The following is a 24,322-nucleotide window of genomic DNA, read 5'->3' as shown; positions in this document are numbered from 1 at the left end:
TTGTGGGTTGAGATAAAGAGAGTTTAACAGGACAGAAAAGGAAGAAAATAATAACAACAATGCAGAATTACAATACATAAAACAAGCGATGCACAATGCAATTGGTCACCACTCACCAACTGATGTCCAGCCAGTTCCTGAGCAGCGGCCCCTGGCCAGCTTTCTCCCTAGTTTACATGCTAAGCGTGATGTCACACGGCACGGAATATCCTTTTAGCCAGTTTGGGTCAGCTGTCCTGGCTATGCTCTCTCCCAGCTTTTTGTGCCCACCTGCTCACCGCTGGCCCCCACCCCCCCCAGCCTCCTCACAGGCAGGGCAAGGCGAAAAGGATCCTTGACTTAGTGTTAACACTACTTGGCAAGAACTAAAACATCAGTGTGTCATCAACATTATTCTCATCCTAAAACCAAAACACAGCACTATACCAGCTACTAAGAATAAAATTAACTATCCCAGCCAAAAGCAGGACAGCAAAATAGAAATTAATTGAAGGCTTTCCAAGAAACCATCTTCCAAGCTAGAAGTGACTGACTTCGTAGTTCTCAGCCTACAGCTTAAAACGTCAGGAGGTTCTAGCACAGCAAAATCCATAGCAGTAGGCCATTTAGCGTAAAACTCAATTATTCTTAAACCCACAAAATCCCTTAAAAAGAAAACAGTATCAGCTGCGCTTCCAGGCTTATTACACGCATGCTCAGATCACCTAGCAGTACAAATTCAGACTGTAGCATATGAGCACAATGTCACATTTCTGCTGACTTTGCCACAGTACATATACAGCATTTAAGCCCTCTCTCCATCTGCCAAGAAAAAGCAAGTCCTGTGCAGTTTCCACAAAGCTTCCCAGACTTTTTGAGAAAGTCTGGATGAGCAGCATGAGGATATACCAGTGCTTCACATCCTGCATCATGCAGCACCATGCCCCTGATCTGCTCTCGGGCACCTTAAAACCAGACCTTCCCCCTTATGAATTCACAGCCTTGCAGTATGTGAAAAAACAGTCAATGGATCCTATTTCAACCTATACAAAGTCTGCAGTTACAGCTGTGGGGTTTGTTGGGGTTTTTTAACCCATTATCTTGATAGGATGTTTTTCATTACCACATTAATGCAGCCTGCCTTACCCAGCATTGACTAAGGTGCATTTACCATTCCAAAGTGATAAAGTTAATTGGAAAATACCCAAGAGAATTTATTTTAGCTCTATATAGTGGAAGTAACAATCCAACAAAAACCTAAACGAAGTGGTCATATTTCTCAGTAGAGAAGGAACCACATCAAGAGTCAGTATTAATAATAATTAATAACTCTGGAATTACACGTCTGTGGCCCCAGCTTCAAACAAGAAAACAATACTTTTTTTAAGTGTAAATCCTCATCCTTTAACTGTTCAAATCAAACTCTTACCAAAAGCAAGCTCTTTACTGCAATAAAGGGCAAGTGTAAGCACAATGCTTAAAAATCGGGGAGCACACTTAGGAGCTTTACCTGACAGAGAGTTCTATCACATTCCAGAGCCGAAGGAAAGCACTATCTGGAATCCAATGCAAGATCTGCTGCAATGTGCATAGACCTTAATTTTTTTTCTTTTCTCGAATGTAAATCACCCTTTAGGTGTTTTTTGGTCTTTATTTCCTACACATCAGCCTACATAAAGCTGGCGTCTACCACAGATACATTAACCCTATCTTCTGCTCCAGAACAGAAAGAAGCATGTATGGCAACACACAAGACTAGTCACCGACAGAAAAATGTTGATGTTTTTCCTCTGAAGGGGTATTAAAAATGTGGATTTAACTATACGCAAAACAACTTCATAGCCTAAAATGTATAGTTTAAATCTGAATGACCAAAGCATATTTCAATTAGGATAACTGAAACACAGTAAGTGCAGACATAAGCCCAAATTTCATGCACAATTACACAAATCGTGCATTCAGATGTGGGAACTGCATAGGCTAAGAATTCCTATGTGCAATTACAATTTGGGTTCAACTCTAGTATTTTAGTGGACAGTGGACCTTTTTAAGTGGACAGAGAGCCTTGCCAAAAAGGAAATGCATAGAATTTGCAAGATAACAAAAATCCAGCCAACAAGATTTCCAGTAGAAAAATCTTGTTACTGCAGGACAGGCCACTTACAGAAGCCACAAGGCTTTGCTTTCTGGGGCTGAAGAAATGCAACACTGAATGGAATTAGCTCTGGTGCTATTTTGGGGAAGGTGCAAATAACTTACTTTCTTGTCTGTTGACTGCTCTGACAGTGCCTCTCCTTTCCCTTACAGGTTCACACTACTTGCAGGAACTGCTCACACAGCCCACCTCCTACCGTGAGCAAAGGACTCAAGGATAAAACAAACAGCAGTGAATCCAAACTCTGAGAAAAAGGCGGACAAGTGTTTCCTTCCACAGATCTTATAGATGCACTGAAGTCTGCTTGATCTGTAAAACCTAATCTGTAATAAACTCGAACCATTTTCTTTACCGGTTGCCTACAAAAGCATTACACTCTTCATTACTTTGATGTAGCACATCTGAAAGTAAAAAGAGAAACAGAAAATGCCAATGAAATGCAGAGTTTTGTTTTTACCTGGTATTGGCTCCTTTAAGGTCACAGAAGTGTGAGAATAAAGCTTTCACTACATCACTGCAAACAACTTTAACTACATCAATGTGACTCAGCCTCTGTCGCAGCTGCTTGGCAATCTCCCAGAAATCTTCAGATAGCAGCTGGTACAGCTGTCCTTCATCTCTGCTGAGTTGCCCATACCAGGACAGGATATAATCTCTATAGCTGTAGTCAAACACTGAAAGGAGAAACAAAACATTGAATAGCAAACATTGCAAAAGGGGAAGGCACATCAAGAAAGAAAAAGCTTCAACCTCCACCCTCCTCCTCAAAAATTAGATGGGTAATATGTTACTTATCTTCTTCTTTGGGTTTAAATTCTTGCCAAAGAAAGTAGGGTTGGCAAAGTTACAGAAACACACACCTAACAGGTTACTGGAGGTCACTTTGCAAAGCAAAGCTTGTAAGTGGATTTGCTCAGTCAGGTTACTTGCTCACACAGACCACAAACTAATACCTGTCTCTCAACAGTGGATTTGGTTATATGAACCATCATATATGATCTGACTGTGTCTAGGCTGTTGCAGACTGAAACCAGCCTTCTCTACAGAGGAATTCAACAGCCTCCACTCCAAAGCCAGAGTTAGAAGGGGAGGTAGTGGAATTTTTGGATTTCAAAAGACATATACAATACGGAACAACACTGCAGAAAGTACATTATAGGATCACAAGAGCTTAAGAGAGAACAAGTAGATTAGCAAGACAGCATGAACTTCAAAAACGATGAGGTATTCCAAACCGCATCTACAAGCAATAACCAAGATTACTGTAAATGCAAGTCCCATGGCAACACCATCTTCTACTGCTCTGACTTTCCTTTTTGACAATGTATGCGTGCTGCCAGTGTTACTGATGTTTCACTATAACACATGGCCCTGGAGGTCTAGGGGGGAGGAGGAGCTGTTCAGGGAGCACATGAGCTGTGTTTAACAGTTACAAGGTGGGGAAAAAGCTGGGGTAGAAGGCAGAGTCAGTTTGCATCTATCAGAGGGATAACTGAATGAGCAAAGGGAAAATAAGCCATGTGCCTGATAATCTGAGCAGCTTCGGCTTGTTATACCAGAAGTACATCTTATTTGTCAGTATAAACCCGTGGTGCAAAGTAATCATGTGACTCCACTATTTCTTACTTTCCACTTCAACAGAAGTTGTTTCTTCAGCAGCCGAGTAACCTAGAAAAAGCTCCCCGCCATCATGACAGTGAACTAATAACAGAACAACTTAAGTTGAATACTTTTGCCTGCCTGAAATACTAGCAGACCTCATCCAACATTACCTTGTTAAAAACATTTCAAAATGCTAAAATTGATAAAAACTTCTAGTCAAATACTTCATAAATCAACCTCCTCAGGTTTATAGAGAAACCGAGTATGCTGAAATATATAGTTAAAAGCCTTTTGCTAAGTCATTTCAAGGCTTTTAAATTAATTTTTTTTTTGGGGGGAGTAGTTTTGATTCTTTTTTCCAATCCAGGAGAGAAAACAAAAATATGCAGAGCCATACTGCAGGATGGACACTTCCAATGTTGAAACATATCCAATTTCATTACTTCTCTAAAACAGAAGAAATCATATTTAATTGAAAACTCTCACCCACAAAATCTACAGAGCAATAAAAACAGTTATAAAAGGTAGCAGTCTTCTGATAAGCAAGCTGAGGGATAATCCCTTAATACACTAAAGAGCAAAGGGGAACAGCATTTTAAAAACTTAAGTTTATTACTTATCTCATCTCCCATCACAATACACATTTTAAGTATCTATTTTTCCACAGCTGTCCCCATGTCCTTCTGCAACCACCTTTTTGTTATAGCTTAGTTAACTCTCTTCTGTTGCAATACCTGAAATGCTGTGGAAAACAAATCACAGCACGGATTTTTCCTTTTCATCTACTCTACAGGAGACCCGTAATTTCTCAAGTGCATGCAGAACACTGCACTGTGGTATTTATTACAGTCATCACTGCCAGATAATGACTTTTTCAGATTTTCTTACAGACACCCTCTCCACTCTTTGCAAGGGTGCAAAGCAGCGTTATTTCTTCAGCACCTTTTGCCTAAGCCACCAAGTCCTGGTATAGAGTGGTGCCTCCTACACGTATCTATTGGGCAGAACTCAACAAAACCAGAAGAACACTTGTAATTCAATCCCTTAAAGTATATTCTTTTTCAGAACATAGATCTATTGCCACTGACCCTTAATTTATTACTGTATTTTTAGGCAACTCCTCTCCAAGATGAGCTCAGTTCCTAGTTCACTCTATAATCCCCGCACATCCAATGTTAAGTCTCTCTGCTCTGGCAAAGCACAACATTCAAACATATAGCAATACTTATTAGTAAAGTATTAAGAGAGTACAACTCCTGCAACTTTACTATACTCCCAACTGAAGTACCTGAAGCAAGATCTATTACGGTAGGAAGACTCCTGATCAGACACAGCAAGATGATGGTATGGTTCTTCATCTAGGTGTATCAACGTAAAAGAACCATGAAATCTAGTGGCAATAGCAAACTAAAGGCAAAAGATTACCAATCATCACCAAAATTTAAGTCATGCAGGTATGAAATACTTCACTTCTGTTTCCCTCTGCCACTTACACACTTTCAATACCTTAAATGGATTATCCAACTTTAAACCATGTTTTCCTTCACCTACCTTATACAAATCTCTTCCTTCACGTGCTTTCTATAGTTTCCCTGTCACTTTCTGAGCCTTGTTGCCCTTCCCGCATCACAACAGTTCAGCCATGCTGTCCCCTATAAAATTTGGGGTACTTTAGAGCCTAGAATGTATGCCTAAATTACTAATGAGACAGCTTTTAGGCGGACACCCGCTACAGACACTAACAGCAGTCTGTGCTAGTGTAAGACACTGCCTCATGCGTATGTGATGCATCCTGGCCATGATGTACTGCTGCTGCTTTAGTTTCATGCCTATCTATGCAACCAGTGCCTCTTTCAGCACTTTGAAGAAATACAGGAAAGAAATGTAAGATAGAGCACAACTTGCTTCCTTCAGAGAAATCTGCCCATGCATTTACTTGCATTTTTTTTTTTTTTTTACACTGCACGCTCCCTAAAACGTTGAAAAGAACTGGTCAGAATACAAGAAAATAAGAAAAGCAGAACACACTTTCAGGACAGTACATTACTACCACTAACTTGGTCTCTACAATCATCAAACCAATTTCTTCTGATCAAATTAGATGCAGTGACAGCAATGAGTCTAGTGCATAACTGTAGAAACTTCTACTGGGTTTTCTAAATTAGTTCACAAGATCCAAGTCCCCAGTTGTTATAATCCAACTAACGTGTGAATGTGCAGTTGAGCCTCTTCAACTACTCTTTTTAAAGACTGTAAACTAAAACGTTGGGAGTAGAGAGCCAGAAGCTTGTGTGGAGATTAGTGAGGACACCTCCTCTAGGTCCTTACTTCATTCCTAACCCCACACAGATCTACAGTAACTGCTCTCTCTTCTTCTTCCACATTCATTCATTGATGAGGTTCTGCGGTACCACAAAAGCCACTAGATCAGACCAGGTTCAAACATGAAATTTGCAGAGATTTACATAAAGTTTCGTGCTGCTAAGATTCATTACCCAAATCTATGAAAAATAACATACAAGTCTGAATAACAAGGACTAAATTCCTACCCATTTTCCCAAAACACCATTCAAAAAAAACCCAGAAATATTCTCCTTATGCAAATGCAGAAACCGACTTCCAAGATTCAAGCAAGAAGGAAATATCTTTTCCTGAAAACACTGAAGAGACCACAATCATTATATTAAATTACAGTCAAATCCAACTCTCCTGTGACTATAAACAGCAGAAGAGAAAGTAGAGCTACACCACCAGCTTGAGTTCTGCTGCGACAGCAAGTATTGCAATCTGTAAAATAGAAATGCAACATTAATATGAATTGTGTTGAGAAGCTGCATAGAGAAACCACCAGAGTCAAGAAAGGTTATTATAATGGTGTGCTACTACAACACTACGTTTAACATGTGTGATGTGGTTATCATAAGATATACTTGAACAAAAATACTTTCAATAAAAATTTAATGGAAAAAGATGACAGACTATAGCACTGTAAGTACCTGGCAAAGAACTGTTCTATAGAAGAAAATGTTAAATACTTAGTTATTTGTTACAGCTACTACTTTTCCCCCCTGCCAAAAGCCAATTCAGTAAAAAAAAAAAAAACAAACCACCAAAACCAAACCACACCAAAAAGTACCTTATCTTCATCCTCAAAAATCAAACTAAAATATTAAAGCCCCTATACTGAAGTCCCTAAAAGTTGCTAATAAATACTTTGAATATGCACCTCTATCATTTCCAAGACATTAATTTCTAAATTTAAAGAGATAAAGGCCATTATTCATTTACTGTATTTTATATTATATTTTAGCTATACAATACAAATTAAGATGATGAAGTTTTATACTTAGTATTATCTGTCTTTATTGAAGTTTCTCATGCCCACTAAATCTTTATTTAGACCGTGGTGTTAAAGGCTGGCAAAATACTGCATAAATGGCCAGACTTCAGTGACTAGGAACCTGCCCCAGTCACTAATGATAGTGATTTATAGTTCTCTCTGTTCTCTTGTTGAAGTTTGTGCTAGGAAAACACTAGCATTTCTTGGTTTACTTGCCTTTCAAAACATTAATCAAACTCTACGAAACTGTTAAGTTTAATAGACTAGATGTTATCATTGTGCATAGATGGATAGCCCACCTGCAAAAGGGATCATTACCCTGACAGTCTCCCATTCCACATTGTTTGGTTTATTTTTAATATCTTCTTGACATTTGCTTCTTTAATAATTATGTGTAGAAAACACATAGAAATTTCCAAATATATTAAAAAAATAGAGAAAAAAGTGTTTACAAAGATTAAAAAAATCAGACATATTTCTGTTCAAATAGTTTTGCCCATGTACCCTTTGCCAAGAGTTCTTAGCTCCAAGCGTTTGAATGCTGGTAGCAGAGAGAATATGAATTCAAATTAAGTCTTGCTTGTATTTTGGACCCAAACAACTCATTTTTTCAGAGCTGTGAAAAATGAATACAGTTTTTCAAATAAAGAGTGGCAGAAGCTACTGTGTTTTTTTCCTAAATGTCAGTGTGTGGATCTTAAGTTGGGAAATGAGATAGATGGGAAAAAACGCTTTCTGTAAAGGGAAGTCCTGCCTTACATCCTAAACAGGATTCTTCTAAGGGGTTAATAAGAACACAGACAGGCAAGATCTGATCCACAGATACAATCTAATTAAATTCCAAAAATATTTCAAACAAGGTCACCTCAAGACAGGGTTAAAGGAAGATAAGTCACAATGAAAGAAGAGCTGGCTCAGTGGCATGAAATATTTTAAGAATCGAGGAACACAGAAAACTAATAAACAGTCAATTTTCACAGCAGAAGAATTTCACCAGTGGAGGTTTGCTGGCATTTGCGCCATGGCCCACACTATTTTACTGACTCATAAATTATCCGGTAAAGCAGGTAAGTAATACGGAGACCAATTTTCCTGGCACTACTAGAGCAGTGAAAACAAAGCCTGACTATGAAGAATAACAAAAAGACCACACAATATGGGGCAAAAGAATAATAACAAAAAGACCACAGGATACGGGACAATAAAAATGGCAGATTAAATTAAGTTCCTGGAAGAATGGCTACACACAGGGCAGGTAAGTCTCATTGACAGCTACAGCCTTCAGCCCAGACTGTATGCTGCAAGAGCAGCATGAGTCTTGACTAAGCAGTCTCTCCTAAGAGACACATTCCTTAACTACCATATGATACGGGCTGAAAACATGAAGCTACCAGATATGCAACAGGAAATGTCAAAAGGCTAAAATTATCTTAAGAGTGGGTCATCTTTTCTTCACATAAGATAAACGAAAGCAAAAGAACGACCAAATCGATCTATGGAGAAAAAGGTTGAAAAAACCCCTGAAAACAACATTTCTGTGTTAGTCACTCAAGTATTACCAGCTGAAAGAGGGACTCAGGAGCTTAGAACAAAAAAGGCCTTCTCTTTCTGCCATATTCAACAAGGAAAATCTTGTTATAATGTTACGTTTGTTCTAATTTTGAGCACTTAGATTTCATAAAGCACACCTCACAGTAGCAGGGCTAATCTGCAGCTTTCCCTCACCTTTACAAGTATACTATAACTCAGAATGAAGTAGCACTCTGAATCACCATCTTTTTATACTACTCTGTCGTCAGTGGGAGATAGGAAAAAAATTTAGAACTGAGCTGTAAACCAATGCAAGCAGGAGTCCCTTCTTGGTGGCACTAAGTGACTAAGACTGTAGAAGGACAATTCCCAACAACACTTACACAGGCTTTGGCAAGACAAGAAGGTATCCAGGACATAGGCAACAATTATCAGCCAATGACCATCACAAGAAACCTATCTAACCACCATCATGTTTTTATTGAAATCAGAATGATGGTTTTAAAATGGAAACATGCATGACTCCTTTAGTTAAAACTAAGGATGATGACTGCTATCTATTCTTTCAACTCCATTAACAGATTATGATGAGAACATCAGGAAAAATGCAGTAAAGCAAGTGACAGCTTGTCAAATGAGACATACCACTCTACCTCAGGAAAGCAACTTTTAAACCCAGAGAGAAAAATCCCTACAGACTGGCTGTAGCACCACCAAAAGCATGGCATGACTGAGTGAGTGCCAACAGGCAATTTTTGAGGGGTGCAAGATAGCTAGCAACTAACAGTAAACTCTAAGCAAACTTAAGGAGTCAGAATTAACCAAAGGGCCATCTCTTCATAACCTGTAATAGCATTTCTGAAATTAGATTATGCTAGCTCCTCCGAACAAGTTATCCTTGCATCTCTGAGTTAAAGAGAAGTAAAATCAGACTAAAAGAACACTGCAAAACACCATTGACTATGATAATCTGACAACACCTACTCAACATCTCAAGTGGCAGTAGGAGTCTGAACTGGTCTCCAAGATTAAAACCTCAGGAGAAATGAGTGTCTCCTAATTAAATGAGTAAGGCCTTTTAAAACATTTTTTGAACAGCATGTTACATATAGACAGCAAGAAGTCGGCAACAATTCCTGGGATTTACAAATACTTTCATCTTCATCAGTGTAAGACTGGAAACAGAAATAAAGACAGCACTTTTTTTTATCATTAGTAATAAAGCTTTATCTAACCATGCACTTTTAAAAGAAAAAATAATCATAATATCAAGACAACTACAAATTTCAGAACTGTCACAGGGCAAGGAATGTATCCTGTCTATTTTCAGACAGACCGATCGTTTTACTCTAACAAGTGAAGTATTTCTTTTGTGATTCATTCAGTATCTCAAACTTGTTGACTCGGACACCTTCCAAAATCAAAACACCTGCTCAAGTCTTTGTGTGGTAGAGTGAAAGGTACAGTCTCATCCTTGTCAAACCGCCTAACAGAAGAGCAGTTGGCTTTGTCACTTAGGCCTGGAAGAAATACAACCAAATCCGACACATTTGCTCTCCAAAATTCAGAGTGAGAATGGAGAGTAAAAGCTACTCTGAAAAGAAATACCAGAAAGGCAAGTAAGCTGTCACAACAGAACATCCTTAACTCCATAAAAATGAATCACCTAAATACTGTTAACTTACTTTCAGCCTTACTAAGGACAGACTCATGCATCCATCTGAACAATCTATGGGATAAATACCTTAGATGAAGACAGTTCCCATATTTTTTACAGACACAAGTTACTCGTATGTGCAAATGACAGGAAGGAAGTGTAACACAACTATGTTTTCCCCAGTATTCTACAATACCTGTTATCTGTCTCCAAATAACCCCACTATCTCCAATTCTGTGCTAATTATGTCAAGCCTTCGCTTCAGATTCCACGGCAGATTATCCAAAATGTAAAGTATGCGTGTGAGTGAATAAAGCAAACAGCTTGTCTGTGCTTGTTTCATACATGTAATGTTTAGACTCTACTATCCTTTTCACATCATTAAGAATCCTATAATCTCACTAATTCCAGATGAAAATGCTGCCTAAAATGAAATTACAGTATCATAGTTCACCTTCACAGAAACATGATACAGTAGGATTTTTTTATTTTAGCTACGTATACTGCTAATAGCTATTCATAAAAGTAACTTCAAAAACTTAACACATCCCAAGAAGTTTTCATAAGACAACCAACCTGTTTAAAGCAATGATAATTTTAAAATACACTCTCCAGATGTGAAAAAAAGGGAAAAAAAAAATATACAACTGAAATCACATCAAATACTATAAATATATTCTAAAAGCTACAATACACAACTCTTTAAATGTTTTCTTGTTTTAATATACAAGCTAGTTTCCCCCATCACCTTTACACTCCGACCTAGCATACTCTTTGAAGCAATTTTTTTTCATTATTTCGTACTTCAAACTGACACTATCCTAAATTCTACAATATTTTATATTACCAGGATTCAGTTGAAAAAAAAATGCATGCAGTAGGAGTTATTCTTTAAAATAAAGAATTGTAGATAAGATACTTTAAATCCATATGATCATAGTTCACATTTTACAATGCAAATCCTAGTGAATGTACTAATGATCCACAGAATTCATAAACCGTATCAGCCAGAAATTCAAAATGTTGATCTTAGATTCAGTTTTCATGGCAAGAATTGCACTAAATAGAAGACTGTAAGGGTCTACAGGATTTATCAGTTCAGGAAAAGCAAATCAAGAATCTTTTAAATGCTATCCTTTTGTTTTGCGCAGAAGCATTAAGGACCCATATACTTCTGTAAAAAACAGCCACTAAAATGACAAGGTATCAGCTAAATTGCAAAAACATCAGCACACTACTTACTACAGTGGACCTCTTGGGAAGACCAAGACCTTGCACTTTTATATCAAGGAAGAAATCAGTGTCATATTCTAAAATTGTGGATTATTGTGCAGTCCTGTGGTTTGCTAAGAGGACAAAAAAAATATTCAGAGTTTAACGCTCCTTTAAGTTAAGACTTACCTTCTTTCAGTGCTTTATCCATGTTGTGAGAAATGACCACTCTCCTAGATTGGACTGAATCATGGGAGCTTCCGGACCAATTACTCTGAAATTTAAAGAGAACATGCATCGTAAGAGGAAGGAATAAACCAAAAAATGATGGAAGGAATAAAACTGGAATTCAAGGTGACAGTAGTGTATCATTTGGTCTTTATACATTGTCACCCCATATGGTTAAAAAGGACAAGTATTAATTGTCTGTGAGGTTATTCTACACTGCCCATTAAGCACATATTAACACCCATTTTTATATATTGTACACTGTACAACTTCCCAGGTATCTTGTATTTTTGGTAGAGGAGAGCTGTATTGACTTGCAATTCAATGCACTAACAATAGGACATGCATTTAATAAAACAACTGGAACTCATCTACTCAGTATTTTCACAGCTTTCTAAGATCTCCAAGATAGATCAACAGAAAATAGAACATCATTGCATCCTACTGTCACAATGGACTTCATTTAGCCTCATAAACGATTTTTAAAATGAAAGTGAAGCCCTTATATCTGCTACAGTAAATTTGGTTCACATTCTCTTGGGCTTCTTCCTTCAAAGACACTTCTGGCCACTGAATTTTAAGCTGCCGTACTATATAAATAGTTGTCTACATTGGAGTATTAGCTTTTATAGTGTATAAATAGGTGGGCAGACGGAGAAACATTTTTCAGGGCATAGACAAAAGGCGTGATTCACATGGTCCTTATATAGAAAGGAGTACAATTCGAATCAGAAATAGAAGGTGTCCCCACTGCCACTCAGCTTACTTCACTCCCCTTGATGGGAGTTCAGAATCTCCTCAGTAACGAGACCGCTTCAGAAACGTCCCAATCCATCCAACATTCACTAAATAGAGAATAAGCAAGCAGTATGAAATTAAGTTAAAATACTGTTTTTAAAGTTAGTATGCCATTATTTCAGCCAATTTGTAGGCTATTAGTGTATTTTGGTGTAATATGTTTTTCTTCTACTGCAGATACACACATATAGCGTCTAGTATGAAGCACACCTAACGGGACACCAATGAAGGAGTCTAAGCACTACACTAACAGCAAATATAAAGCTTTTCAGACTTGCTCATTTCCAACACACAGCACTGCCATAGATTCTTTCCAGGCCTTGAATGCCCTCCTTCCATCCACAGTTAATTTGTTTCAGCTTTTGGGTGAACACGGTAATACTTGCTAGACTTCTCCCAGTTGCACAGTGCTAGACTCAACTGCACAGTTGAGACCATGGCTGTGGTCTTTCAGCCATTTTTTCCCCCCCTTGACAACACTATCAACGGCAAGAACAGTAAGAGTTCAGCATGTTTACTTCCATTTGTAACCCCTCCTTATTACCAAAACTATAGTTAAGTAAGGGTAGGAACAGAGTATTATCTGATTAGTGAACCACTTCAGATTTTCACGGCCCCCTTTTACCTGAACACAATACTGGCAAAAGCTTAAACCATACCACCTAAACAGCTGCAAAATACAACAATATTTGTAAGGCCCAAACACACCACCTCTGATTGCTAACGCTGTTGTGCTTCCTCCCCACAAAGCTGTGTCACACAATTACTTTAGGATTTTTATGCTTTATTTGCAGCAGGAAATCAGATGATTCATAACCACCCCAATTTAAAAAGAGAAGAGACACACTCACAGAAACATTAAACATTTGGGAAGGGGGAAGGGATTCAGAAAGCTCTAGTAAGCAAAGTCACACAGGTCTTTGAAGAAAACACTCCTCAACAGAAGGCCACAATCCTCACTGAAGCTCTATGCTCAACATACTCATCTTCCTTAGCTTAGGTATCCTACAAGACTAATCCTTCTGCTAAACTGAGTCATACATGCATAGAGGTCAGTAACCTCAAGCCCCTAACTTAGGCACCAGCAGTTCTCATTTGTACACAGTTTGCAGGAAGTGGGTTTTTTTCTGCCTAAGGCATCAGTAAGTGCTCCCACGAAGCACTAGCTAAATTACTCCTTTCAAAAGTAGTTTAAATACAAGCTGACATAAGAAAATTATAAATGCTGAACTCTTACTTTTGCCTCCTTACCTGCCTCAGTTAGACTTCTTTGCAGCAGAGGGAACAAAACAAAAAAAAAACAACAAAAAAAAACCCAAAACTTCAGAGGAGATCCATGGTTGCAAGTACCTTGCTCCACATCACCACCCAACCATCCAGTCTACACAACTGCACAGAGCAGGAACTGATCCTTTTATATTTCCACCTTGAAAATTCATGTTAAGAGCAAGACAATTACTGCCTCAGGGAAATGCTGCCTCTTAAATACCAAGACAAACTCACATTTCAGCTTGCAAAAATGTATTTCATTGACAGTGCCCTCTATGATTGGTATGTTTGCCTTCTAAAAGGCATTGGCTTTTCATTTAAAAAAAAAAAAACCAAAAAGTAACATCAGTGTTTAGCGGGAAGTAGTAAGACAAATGATCACAAATAATTTAAAAGGTAAGTGAATACCACCAGCAGCAATGATGATTCTGCTGCTGCACAAAAGTAATTACTGCAGGGCAAAGGAAGATACGTGGGATATCAGATTTTCCGAGAAATTTTCCACACTCACAGATATTGCATACACCACATGGTCTGGAGGAAAAGCAGAACAAGAAACAAACCTTGCTTAAAAACAAGGTTTCAACTTTGTTTAAAAACGAGTTTTCAAGAGTAGATGGAAAATCTAATATTTGCATAAACAGAAATGTTTAAATGCAGTAGAATTACATTGGTCGGGTTAGCTCAGGCTTAAGAAAAAACAGTTGAGGGAGACCTTATTGCTGTCTCCAACTACTGAATGAAAGGGTACAAAGAGGGAGCCAGACTCTTCTTGCAGATGCACAGGACAATATGCAAGGTTGCAATACTGGAAATTCCCATCAATTACAAGTCAAAACTATTTTGAGGCTGATCAAATACCAGAACGGGGGCGCTGTACCAGAAAGGAGGGTGTAGGCAGGTGTGTGTCAGTCTGTTCTCCCATGCGAGGCAGTTTCTTCTTGTCCTGTCACTTCTTGAGTTGTACCAAGGGAGGTTTAGGTTGGATATTAGAAAAAATTTCTTCACTGAAAGGGTGGTCGAACATTGGACCAGGCTGCCCAGGGAGGTCGTGGAATCATCCTCCCTGGAGGTGTTTAAAAAACGCATAGATGCGGTACTTAGGTTTAGTGATGAACTTGGTAGTCCTGGGTTAATGGTTGGACTTGATGACCTCAGAGGTCTTTTCCTACCTAAATGATTCTATAATTCTATCCTTGGAGATATTCAGAAATCGACAGGAGAAAGCCCTGAGCAATCTTAGATGGACTCACTCTGAGCAGGAGGATGGACTAGATGCCCTCCAGACATTTCTTCCAACTCAAAGTCTTCTATGATTCTTGATGATCCTTCAGAGAACTGTTAATTGAATTTAGTGACTGATAATGGATCAGATCTTAAGTTGCCTTCTCTTAAACAGCTGATCAAATTCCTTTTCCTTTCAGTCTTATCAACCTGCACTTAGCAGAATCAAGTCCTGGTAGCTTAGATTTGCTTTCAAAAAAAATCCATTTCTGTGACAACAATAATGATGAATTACCTAAGTAAGCAAGTACCCCTGAGTCAGCTGACATACAGCAACAAACACCTTAAAACCAACAGTAACAACCCGGTAACACAGGTGTACCAGCGCCTGTGATAAGAGAAAGATTTATGAAGATTCACAGCCCAAACTCAGCTCTAACAGCTGATATGATTTCAGCAGATTTCACTTCTGGAATCTGCTGGAATCGGGAAGATTTTCTTCCCACCTCTGCCTCAAGTCTGATGGAGGGCATATACAGAGAACAGGATCAGTCAGAAAGCCTAGACTTGAATGTTTTCATTATTTTTTTTTCACATCACTCATCTAAAGGAAAATGGTGCTACATTTCATGAAACAGTTGGCATAATCCTGACTGAGCCAAAGACATTCGTAAATAGATTTAACAGTCAAAGCTCTGGCTTATATGCTTTTTTATACTGAATAAAACTTGCTATATTCCCATTAGTCCTGACTTGCACTATCACATCCACTACCAAAATTTTTTTTAAAAATAGAAGTAATAAAAAATGGGCTCCACTCCATAACAGTTTGTTGTTGAAGGCAGGCAGAAATCAGACAAACTTAAATAAGGCTTGACAAAATTACTTGAAGGGGTAGGGGTGAAGCACATTTCAAAAGCACGTGCAAAGAATGAGGTTGCTAACAGGGAAGCCTGTTTCCTGGAACAGTTCAAGTTTTCCCCAATTTTGACTTTGTTTATAGGCTGAAAAAAAGGGACGTACATATTTCATGGAGACTTCCAAACAATACTCATTGTTTGAAACTTCTGAGAATTATTTAAGATGCAGAAAACAACAGTCTGAAAGGCCCAGAAAAAAAACCTCATGGCTGGCATTGAGCCTGAAATTTTGTCTTAGGTTCAAGAACCTACAGATGCAAAAACTAAGTTAAATGTCATTTATTTATTTAAACAATTTAAGTAATCTGAATGATGAAGAAAACTATGAATGTTAAATAATAAAGAATTAAGAAGTTGTTTCAGTAACTATGCGAAATAAATGGCAAAGCACGAACAACACAGGAGTGCCTTCCAATATCGAGACCCATTCACAACACTGGATCGTCAAATGCAATTTTTGAAACTTAACAGCAGAAAGCCAGGCACATGCTACAGGCACACCACACACAGACTTACTCTGCTATGGAATTAAAGCCAGAAGCAGAGAAAAAAACCACAATTATTTCTATTACATTAACTCAATTACAACAAAACTAGAACAGAGCTCAGGACAGATCCTACAATATAAATAGGCATGGCGTTTGAGCCATTAAGTTTAATCACTGATCTAAAAGGCAAAGACTGCATCTAATTCAGCATACAGGAATTATCCAGTTACCCAAAGCTACTTGCTCCACCCACTGCTGCCCTATTAACTTCTTTTCTTTGTAAAACATATATTAACATCAGACTGGGCTTTGATGATAGACATTCACCTTTAACTGATCTGGATAGATGATCTCTTATAGTAGTAAATATTTCTTCAATGTATGATGCAAAAATAAATTTTCTGTTCACAAGAGTTAATATTTTTAATTAATACCTATAGTGGTATTTAAGATTGCAAAGCAAGTATGAACGTGTCACATCAAGTATTAATCTACATATATTAAGGGATACCATAACTACCAATTTAAAAATCAACATACTTAAAGCATATTAATCCTATTATGTTAAGTATCATTATCTCAAAAACTATTTTATAATATCAGCATATCTTATTTCCACTAACACAGCTTCTGGAACACAAACTGCGTTTTTCTTATATTGGGAACTTCTATCTTAAATGTACCATATTCAAAACTGATAAAACTAGTAGCATAACAACCTTACCATCAGGGCAGAACTTCCTTCACTTGAGATTTCATATAATACTAGACAGGTAAGAATATGAAAGTGACACTTTCCTCAGGTAATACCTTCATTCCTATCAGTACAGCTAAGAAATAATGGGTAAGTTAGCATTCAAATTTCTGCACAGCAAGAAATACAGCATTTTTCTCTGCTGTGATGTTTAGTATGACCACCAAAATAAAGGCTTACATAAATTCTCAGTGTACATATACAGCCCCAGTCAGTATACTAAACATCTCCACGCTCTCCTCCTCTGTTAAAAACAAGACAACAAGAACCCATGGCCTATACTTCAAGGCCAAAAAAGCCATGTGCTATGAAGACTGAATTGCTGGCAAGCCACAAAAAACCTGCACACAGACTCACGCCTCAGCCGCAGTCTCAGCTTGACAATCACAAACTCCTGCGTTGTCTGTTGCTGTACCTTCCCTCCCACACAGCTTTTCACTGTACAAAGGTAGGGTGCTCTCTCTTTTTAAGAGAGCATCACAAAACATGCAGAATTGTCATCATTGATTTTATTAACATTACCTTGTCCTCTTTCACTGTGCGTACTTAATAGGGGAAAAAATGGGAGGTTTATATGATCAGTCAATCTGTACCATGGACACAACACAAGCTTGCTCCCCTTATAACTACACAATATTACTATTTATTTTTTAAAAATTAGTTAAGGTGGTAGCTTGGGAAAGGATATTCTATTCTATGTAACTGCCTCTTCCTTGGGTAAATTTTGTTGCTCTCCTTTGCAGAGCACAAGGAACCAACACCAGGCAAAGAAGAAACTTGATCAGATTTTATTTCCAGATTGTTTCTAATACATGTGTATAGTATTTTCAATCCCAAGGCCTATCTTGAATGCAAAAATCTTTTCACTCTTGATCTTATTACAGAGATTTTGGTTCCACCTTCAGTACTCCCTTGCCAGAGACCTGGACAGAAAGCTCCCAATGAGATCACCACCTTATTGACTTCGCGTGGCTTGGTTATCAGGAGAAATGAACTAGTTCTCAGTCATAAACCCCTTTTCAAGTGAGAAACAGTCCCTACAAAGGTAAAAGCAGCCTAATTTAACACAATGTTAAGAAAATTAAATGTCAAGCACAATACAATGCAGAGCTGAAAACAACACAAGATACAATGGAAGGAAACAGAAAGGGTTGCATGACAAAGACAAGAAATTTCTAAATATACATGATGAATAAAAATATACAGGGAAAACTAAGTCTACCCACCACTAAGGAGTTATGGGAAAAATAAGTGAGAGACAGTCTGAAAAACAGTTCATTTCCTGAGATCAGTCTCCTGTGAGGATAAAGTTATCACTTCAAAGTTATACCTGCAGGTAATCAACTTGCGCAGTCCTGACAAAACTTCAATTCTGAAAAAGCTTATAAATCCCTAGCATTAACAGCTATTCCACAGATCCCTAAAAATAAACTGTAGCAGAAATGTATATATGTAACAGCCTCCACTGAACTGTAAGTGAACATTTGCAATTCATGCAACATTCTCTTAAAGTTTTAAAATATCCCTGAAATTGGTAGGCAATGCTACAATACCTTTTCATTACTTCCCTAGTAGTAAGCTCATCTGCATCATCAAAAGCGGATTGCTAACCTACCCATATAAGAGATAGCACTAAGAATAAAAGCATCAGACTCTCAGTTCTGTTAAAAACAAACCAAACAAACATATCCTCTCCTTTCAACCCAGAAACAACCGATAAATTAGAAGAATGGCAGCAGATCAGAGTATTTGGTTGCAAGCCCAAAAGGATCCAAAACAAGCATGACAGAAGAGCAGCAAGCAGAGACTAATGACTGGCAAAAGTAACAGTAGAAATCCTGCAATATCAGAACCCCCAATAATCCCTAATGGACCAGAGAATGAGACAGACCGTACTGCACACTTGGTTTAGGTTGATAAAAACCCCATAAATGCTTTTGAAGACTTACTAAGGTGTAAAGATCAATACTGAAAGGAGTTAGGAAGTTTCTCCTCTGCCTCACAGTTGCTCTGAACTGCTCGTTACCTCAGGAACTGCTTTGCATCATGCTTGAAATGATGCCCACGGATGGCAAAACCTTCCACTTCCTACAGCTGCTGGGGCTCCTGCAAGCTTACCTTCACAAGCTTCATCTGATGGCAGAAGTCCAACAGTGAAGGAAAATTAAACTGTGCGTCTTTTCTCTCTGCTTCCCTTACGTTCCTTGAAAAAGAACAGAGCACTCAGCTTGGATACCACGACAGACACTCAACTTAGGTTGAGCTGCCATCCTATTTGAATCACTCGGACCAGTTCCAATAATCTCACAACTCATCCTCCTACAGCTCAAGCAAAAACTAGTACTATCTTCCAGGATCCAGACATTTCAACAACCACCTGATTCAATGAGAAAAGATTTACCCATGCCCCTGCATTAATGCCAGATTCACAGAAACTCCATGTTCAAGGATGGAACAAGCTTTTAGGAACATAAACAGTTGGGTATGTCTCCCTCGGGCCAGAAAGTCAGGGTAAAGTATTTCTGAAAATGGAGAGCTACTAAACAGAAGTGAACAAGTGACCAAATATTTGAGTTTTAAAGAGATACTCCAAATCACTGGCAACAGTTAATCATAAGAAACTAAACCCAGGACGTTAGAACCAGTGTACCATTTTTGCTAGAATAAAACTTGTTTATTACTTACTTTTCTATTAGTCCTGCAAGACAGACTAGGTAGATCATTCTCTATACACAGTAGCCTTCATTTAATCTGAATTTAAAATGCAGCACTTAAATCTAATACAGTAATCCTTGGGTTTTGACTTATTTAAATTAATTTGATAATCCAACTCTATTTTTCAGAGTTTTTGCTTTGAACCAGAGTCAAAACATTAAGCTGAAAAGAAAACTCTGTCCTACCAGTTTTTTGGGCAGCGAAGCAACTCATGCTAGAAGTGTGGGAAAAAGCATTTTCCTTCCCCTTCCCACTAATTTGGTTAACATGGTTCTTCATATGAGTCAAAGCCACCTCCCCTACAACCACACAAGTTAAAAGCAGCGTAGGTAGCAAGCCTGAATTTAAAGAGGTGATCCATGCTCTAACCAGGGCTATCTTTGGTATGAACAAGTCTACTGATACTTGAAAAGTTAAAATCCCCTTTGAGACAGGCATTTTCATGAAAGTACAATTGGGTCACCATGCCTTTTCACTGTCTTGCATTTTGCTGTCCTTCACCACCACAAACAATCTTGTCCTCAAAAAGCTCCTGAGAAGTGCTTAAAAATACCTGACCAATAACAATATATAATTTCAAGTTGTTTGACTCCCACTGTTTTAATATCAATAGAAACTATTTGCCAGTATTATTAATGCCTGCAAGTGCTTGAATTAATAAGTAAATAATATTATGAGTTGCCTGTACACCTCTCTTCCCTTCTCTTTCCAAGGAAAATATGAAAGAACACAAAGCTTTATGTGGAAGCCAGAAGACTACCCAGATATACCTTGTGATCACAGCTCTCACATACAGGAAGATTATGCTGAAAGCACATCTCATCACGAGGATATAAACTGTGCACCTTGTTTTGCAGTTCTCAGCAGATTTCAGATGCTCTTGCTGAGGTACCTTACTTTAGCAGAAAGTCTTCACCTTTCAAGTCCCAAAGGGGTTACACAAACAGTATTTAGGACAAAGCACAGCTTCACATTTGGAAAGATGGCTTCTCTAGTAGCAAGTTCAAGTAAAAAAGGCACACACCTTACTCTTCTGAACCTGTAACACAGCACTTCCTCACCCAAGTTACTCGCTTGCACGAACAGGTCCATGAAAATCAACAGCACTAAACTCACATAGTAAGTGCTTGCAGAGCTGAGAATTTACATAAAGCTCTTTTTTCAGCACAGCATAAAGAACTCAATCCGAATCCCTCTGAAGTTGAAAGAGTACTCCCACTCACCTTCCAAGAGCTGAGCTTGACTGCCACTAGAGTAAATATTTATTACCGAACACTTAGTATTTCATTTGTTAACCCCAACGTGAAACTCACTCAAGAGAACAAAAAATGAACCTATCTGCCTTGAGTTCATGTAGATACGACACATGCAGAGCAAGATGCCAGCCATTAGACTTTCTCCTAACAAAACAAAAAAAAATATTTTAAATCATTAGGCCAACAGAGGGTTCTTCCCTATTCTTGAAGAAAAGATGCAACAAGGCTGAAGAAATTCTAGCTTTACAGTCATCCTTCTACTGGCTTCCAGAAGAGACAACGGGATCATAAGGCTCTATGAAAAATGGAAGAGTAACAACTGAGCGATAATAAATCAGTATAAACATAAAAGTATGCACAATAAGAAGATTACCAATTTCTCAAAAACAGTACAAAATTTTTCAAAAATAAATGTATGGATGAAACTTTGCAAAAAACATTTTAGTGAATGGCCAACACTTCCATACGTGGACTATATAGGCACTATTATTTACCTAACTGGTTCTTCAGCGACATGTAGGTGAAGAAATCTACTTACCATATACAAAATTCTGTTCAGAAAAAGTATGCCAATGAGCATTGCAGCCCCAAAGCCATTTTGTATGAGAAAGAAAACAACAAAACTAAATTAAAGGCATGAGAAACTCCCGTAAGTTGCCTGGAATTACAGCTTCTAAATAGAAAGGAGCGAGGTATTTTACCCTTTTTTGACAGTCTCTTTCATACAGCCAGGTTAAATTTTAAGAACAGTGAAAAGCAGAAGTAAAGAAAAATTTTAACTGAATCAGGGAAAGGGTAAAGAAAGAATCCTGAAAAGGGGTTGCAGCAGCAGGTACTGCTGCTTTAGTAGCAGCTTTTAAATACCAGATTTCAATTACCTTCTGAAACAATGAACACATACCACAGAACTACAATAAATACAAATACCACATACTAGACTACAAAAAGCAAGAGCAGGTATGCACTGTTTATGCATATGAATCCAATGGATGGACACAATAGAACATGTTGAATAACAGGCAGTAACATACCACAAAAAGAAAGTGCATATGGTACAGTATACTGAAGTGGACTGTGTTTGTTTCTGGACAGTTCTAAAACCACTGAACAGAAGTGAAACATGTATTATGTTTTTCACAAAGGGAGAGAGAAAGCAAGCAATACATTTTTTTTTTCCTTCAATTCTTGGCTTCACAAATTAAAAGGATTTCCATCGTTTGGCTGTTTCACAAATATGAAAGTTGCTCCTCATTGCAGTAGCAGGGAGAGAGATTTCAGTTAAGTTTATATAAAGATTGTTTTGTACTAGGTAGACCATATATTCTCCTAAAAGTATATTAACACACATCCAGGTGTTCAGCTAAGTGTATCAGCACATCAATGTCACTGGAGCTATGGCATTATCACTGCAATATTTAATCTTGCAAATCTGAAGGCAACAGGAATTTATTACCGATGCATTTTTCTTCTTTTTTTTCTTTTTTTTTTTTTTTTCCTATTTGGTGCAAAGTAGTTGAATGGTGAAATACAAAAGCATATAGTCTTTTACTACTCAGGTGCTTAACACACATTTGTTTCCCAGCATTCCTATGACAAAAAAACAGCTGAACAATCCCTAGCTGTACCCACTTCCTACACTACACACAGAATAGGTACCTTCTGCTTATTGGTTGCTGACTTTTGTGTGCTATGTCTTCGCACTTCCCCATTTCTAAAACTCATACACACTATTCTTTGCTCCCTTCAAAAAAACTGAGTATGTCGAGTCTTCAAAGCAAAGAGGATTTAAAGTCTACTGAGAAGACAAAATGAGTACCATACACACCCAACCACCACAAACAGAGCCTGAATGCACCTTTACAAGTTGTATTATTCATTGAAGTCACCAACCTCCAGCCAAATGATCCCTTCTACTGACAATAATGTCCTGCCAGTTTTCCTTAAATGCAGGCCTGGAAAAACATATTGCTCGCAAACACTGGCTCTTTCCCTCCCTTGGTCAAAGAACAATGAACTACTACTGCAGGTTGTTAGCTGATTTGATTGGCAAGAAGGAAAGACAACCAACTATGCCAGCAAGTGATTTCTAACAGGTTCTCTGCCCTGCCAGCACCCTCTGCTTTCTGCAAATTCAGCTGCATCGACTGCATCCCAGAAACACTGAAATGACAGCATTATTTGCTTGCTGCTAACAGGAAGAGTACATGTACTAAACTTAATGAACTGGGTCACCAGAACAGCTAGGCTGTATGCCAAGGTGGCACAATTATGCTCCTTTGCCTTTGTAGACTGCTCTCAGGTATCCTGCCTGACACTACTGAAGTGAAATAGCACTGAGGTGGTGCTGTCTACTACTGCAGCACTTCACACACTAACACACCCCACCAAGGTCTTCAACTCATCAGTGAGAGGCCAAGGGCACTCGACTGCCGTCACCAGCTGCGATGTCAAATGCCACATCCCTGCAAGCTGGCAGCACAAGGCAGATCCTCATTTCCAGCAGCAGTTTTTCAGGCCTGTCTAGGCTCAGCTCCGGAGCACCAGATGACTCAGTGGGGGGCAGGTGCATGGATGGGAGGAAAGTTATTTTGACCAGCACCTGTAGTCAGTCTCCAAATACCTTATACTACCAGGCCCATTCAGAAGAAATCAAAAAATACTAAGCAGTGAGCTACAAAGAGCTCACAAGCACTAATTAGTACATTTTAGAGAATGTACAGGAAACAAATTTGTGTTTTACACAGAAGTGTGCAGCAGTTTCAGAACACACTGGCACTCCCTTAAGGCATTATGAAAACACCATCTGAAGCTGTCCAACTTCAGAGCATGCATTCATGCAGCACTATGCTGGCTCTCTGAGCACACCTCTCTTTTACTAATGACATCTCAACTGAAGGAGCAGAAAAGGATGCGAGGGACAGCCAACAAACTGTCGCAGGAGCCCTCCGCAATCCGAAGGTCTCTCTCAGAGCAGTCTTGATTTTTCCTGTACGCCTGCCACCCTCCAGCACAACTTTTCCCATTTAAAGCCCCGTCGAGCGGCAGGGAGCGGACAGACTCCTTCGGCACCGGGGGGACAACGGGACACCGGGTTTGGGCGGCCCGGCGGGAGCGAGGGCCGCGCCACCTCCGTCCCCCTCCTCCCCGCTCTCCCGCTGCCGGGAAGGGGAGGCCGCGTCGCGGAAGCCGCCCGCC

General features: G+C 38.7%; 1 protein-coding gene across 2 annotated transcripts in view; it reads right to left on the bottom strand.

Annotated features, from left to right (window-relative positions):
- Positions 1–24,322, bottom strand: part of SNX25 (sorting nexin 25) — an 88,027-nt gene that overhangs the window by 62,904 nt on the left and 801 nt on the right. Inside the window, exons 1-3 of one of the 2 annotated variants that reach the window (XM_055795898.1) lie at positions 19,275–19,823; positions 11,665–11,749; positions 2,592–2,808 (exon numbers count right to left, since the gene is read on the bottom strand). In XM_055795898.1, the coding sequence (XP_055651873.1) occupies positions 2,592–2,808; positions 11,665–11,749; positions 19,275–19,289 (317 nt within the window). In that variant the 5' untranslated portion in view covers positions 19,290–19,823. Of the gene's footprint in view, positions 1–2,591; positions 2,809–11,664; positions 11,750–19,274; positions 19,824–24,322 lie in introns of those variants that run through there. The other variant, XM_055795896.1, reaches the window with a different exon arrangement.

This window comes from Falco peregrinus, chromosome 2 (assembly GCF_023634155.1).
Source record: "Falco peregrinus isolate bFalPer1 chromosome 2, bFalPer1.pri, whole genome shotgun sequence".
NCBI classification, from domain to species: domain Eukaryota; kingdom Metazoa; phylum Chordata; class Aves; order Falconiformes; family Falconidae; genus Falco; species Falco peregrinus.
This window is presented reverse-complemented; position numbering and strand designations above follow the sequence as displayed.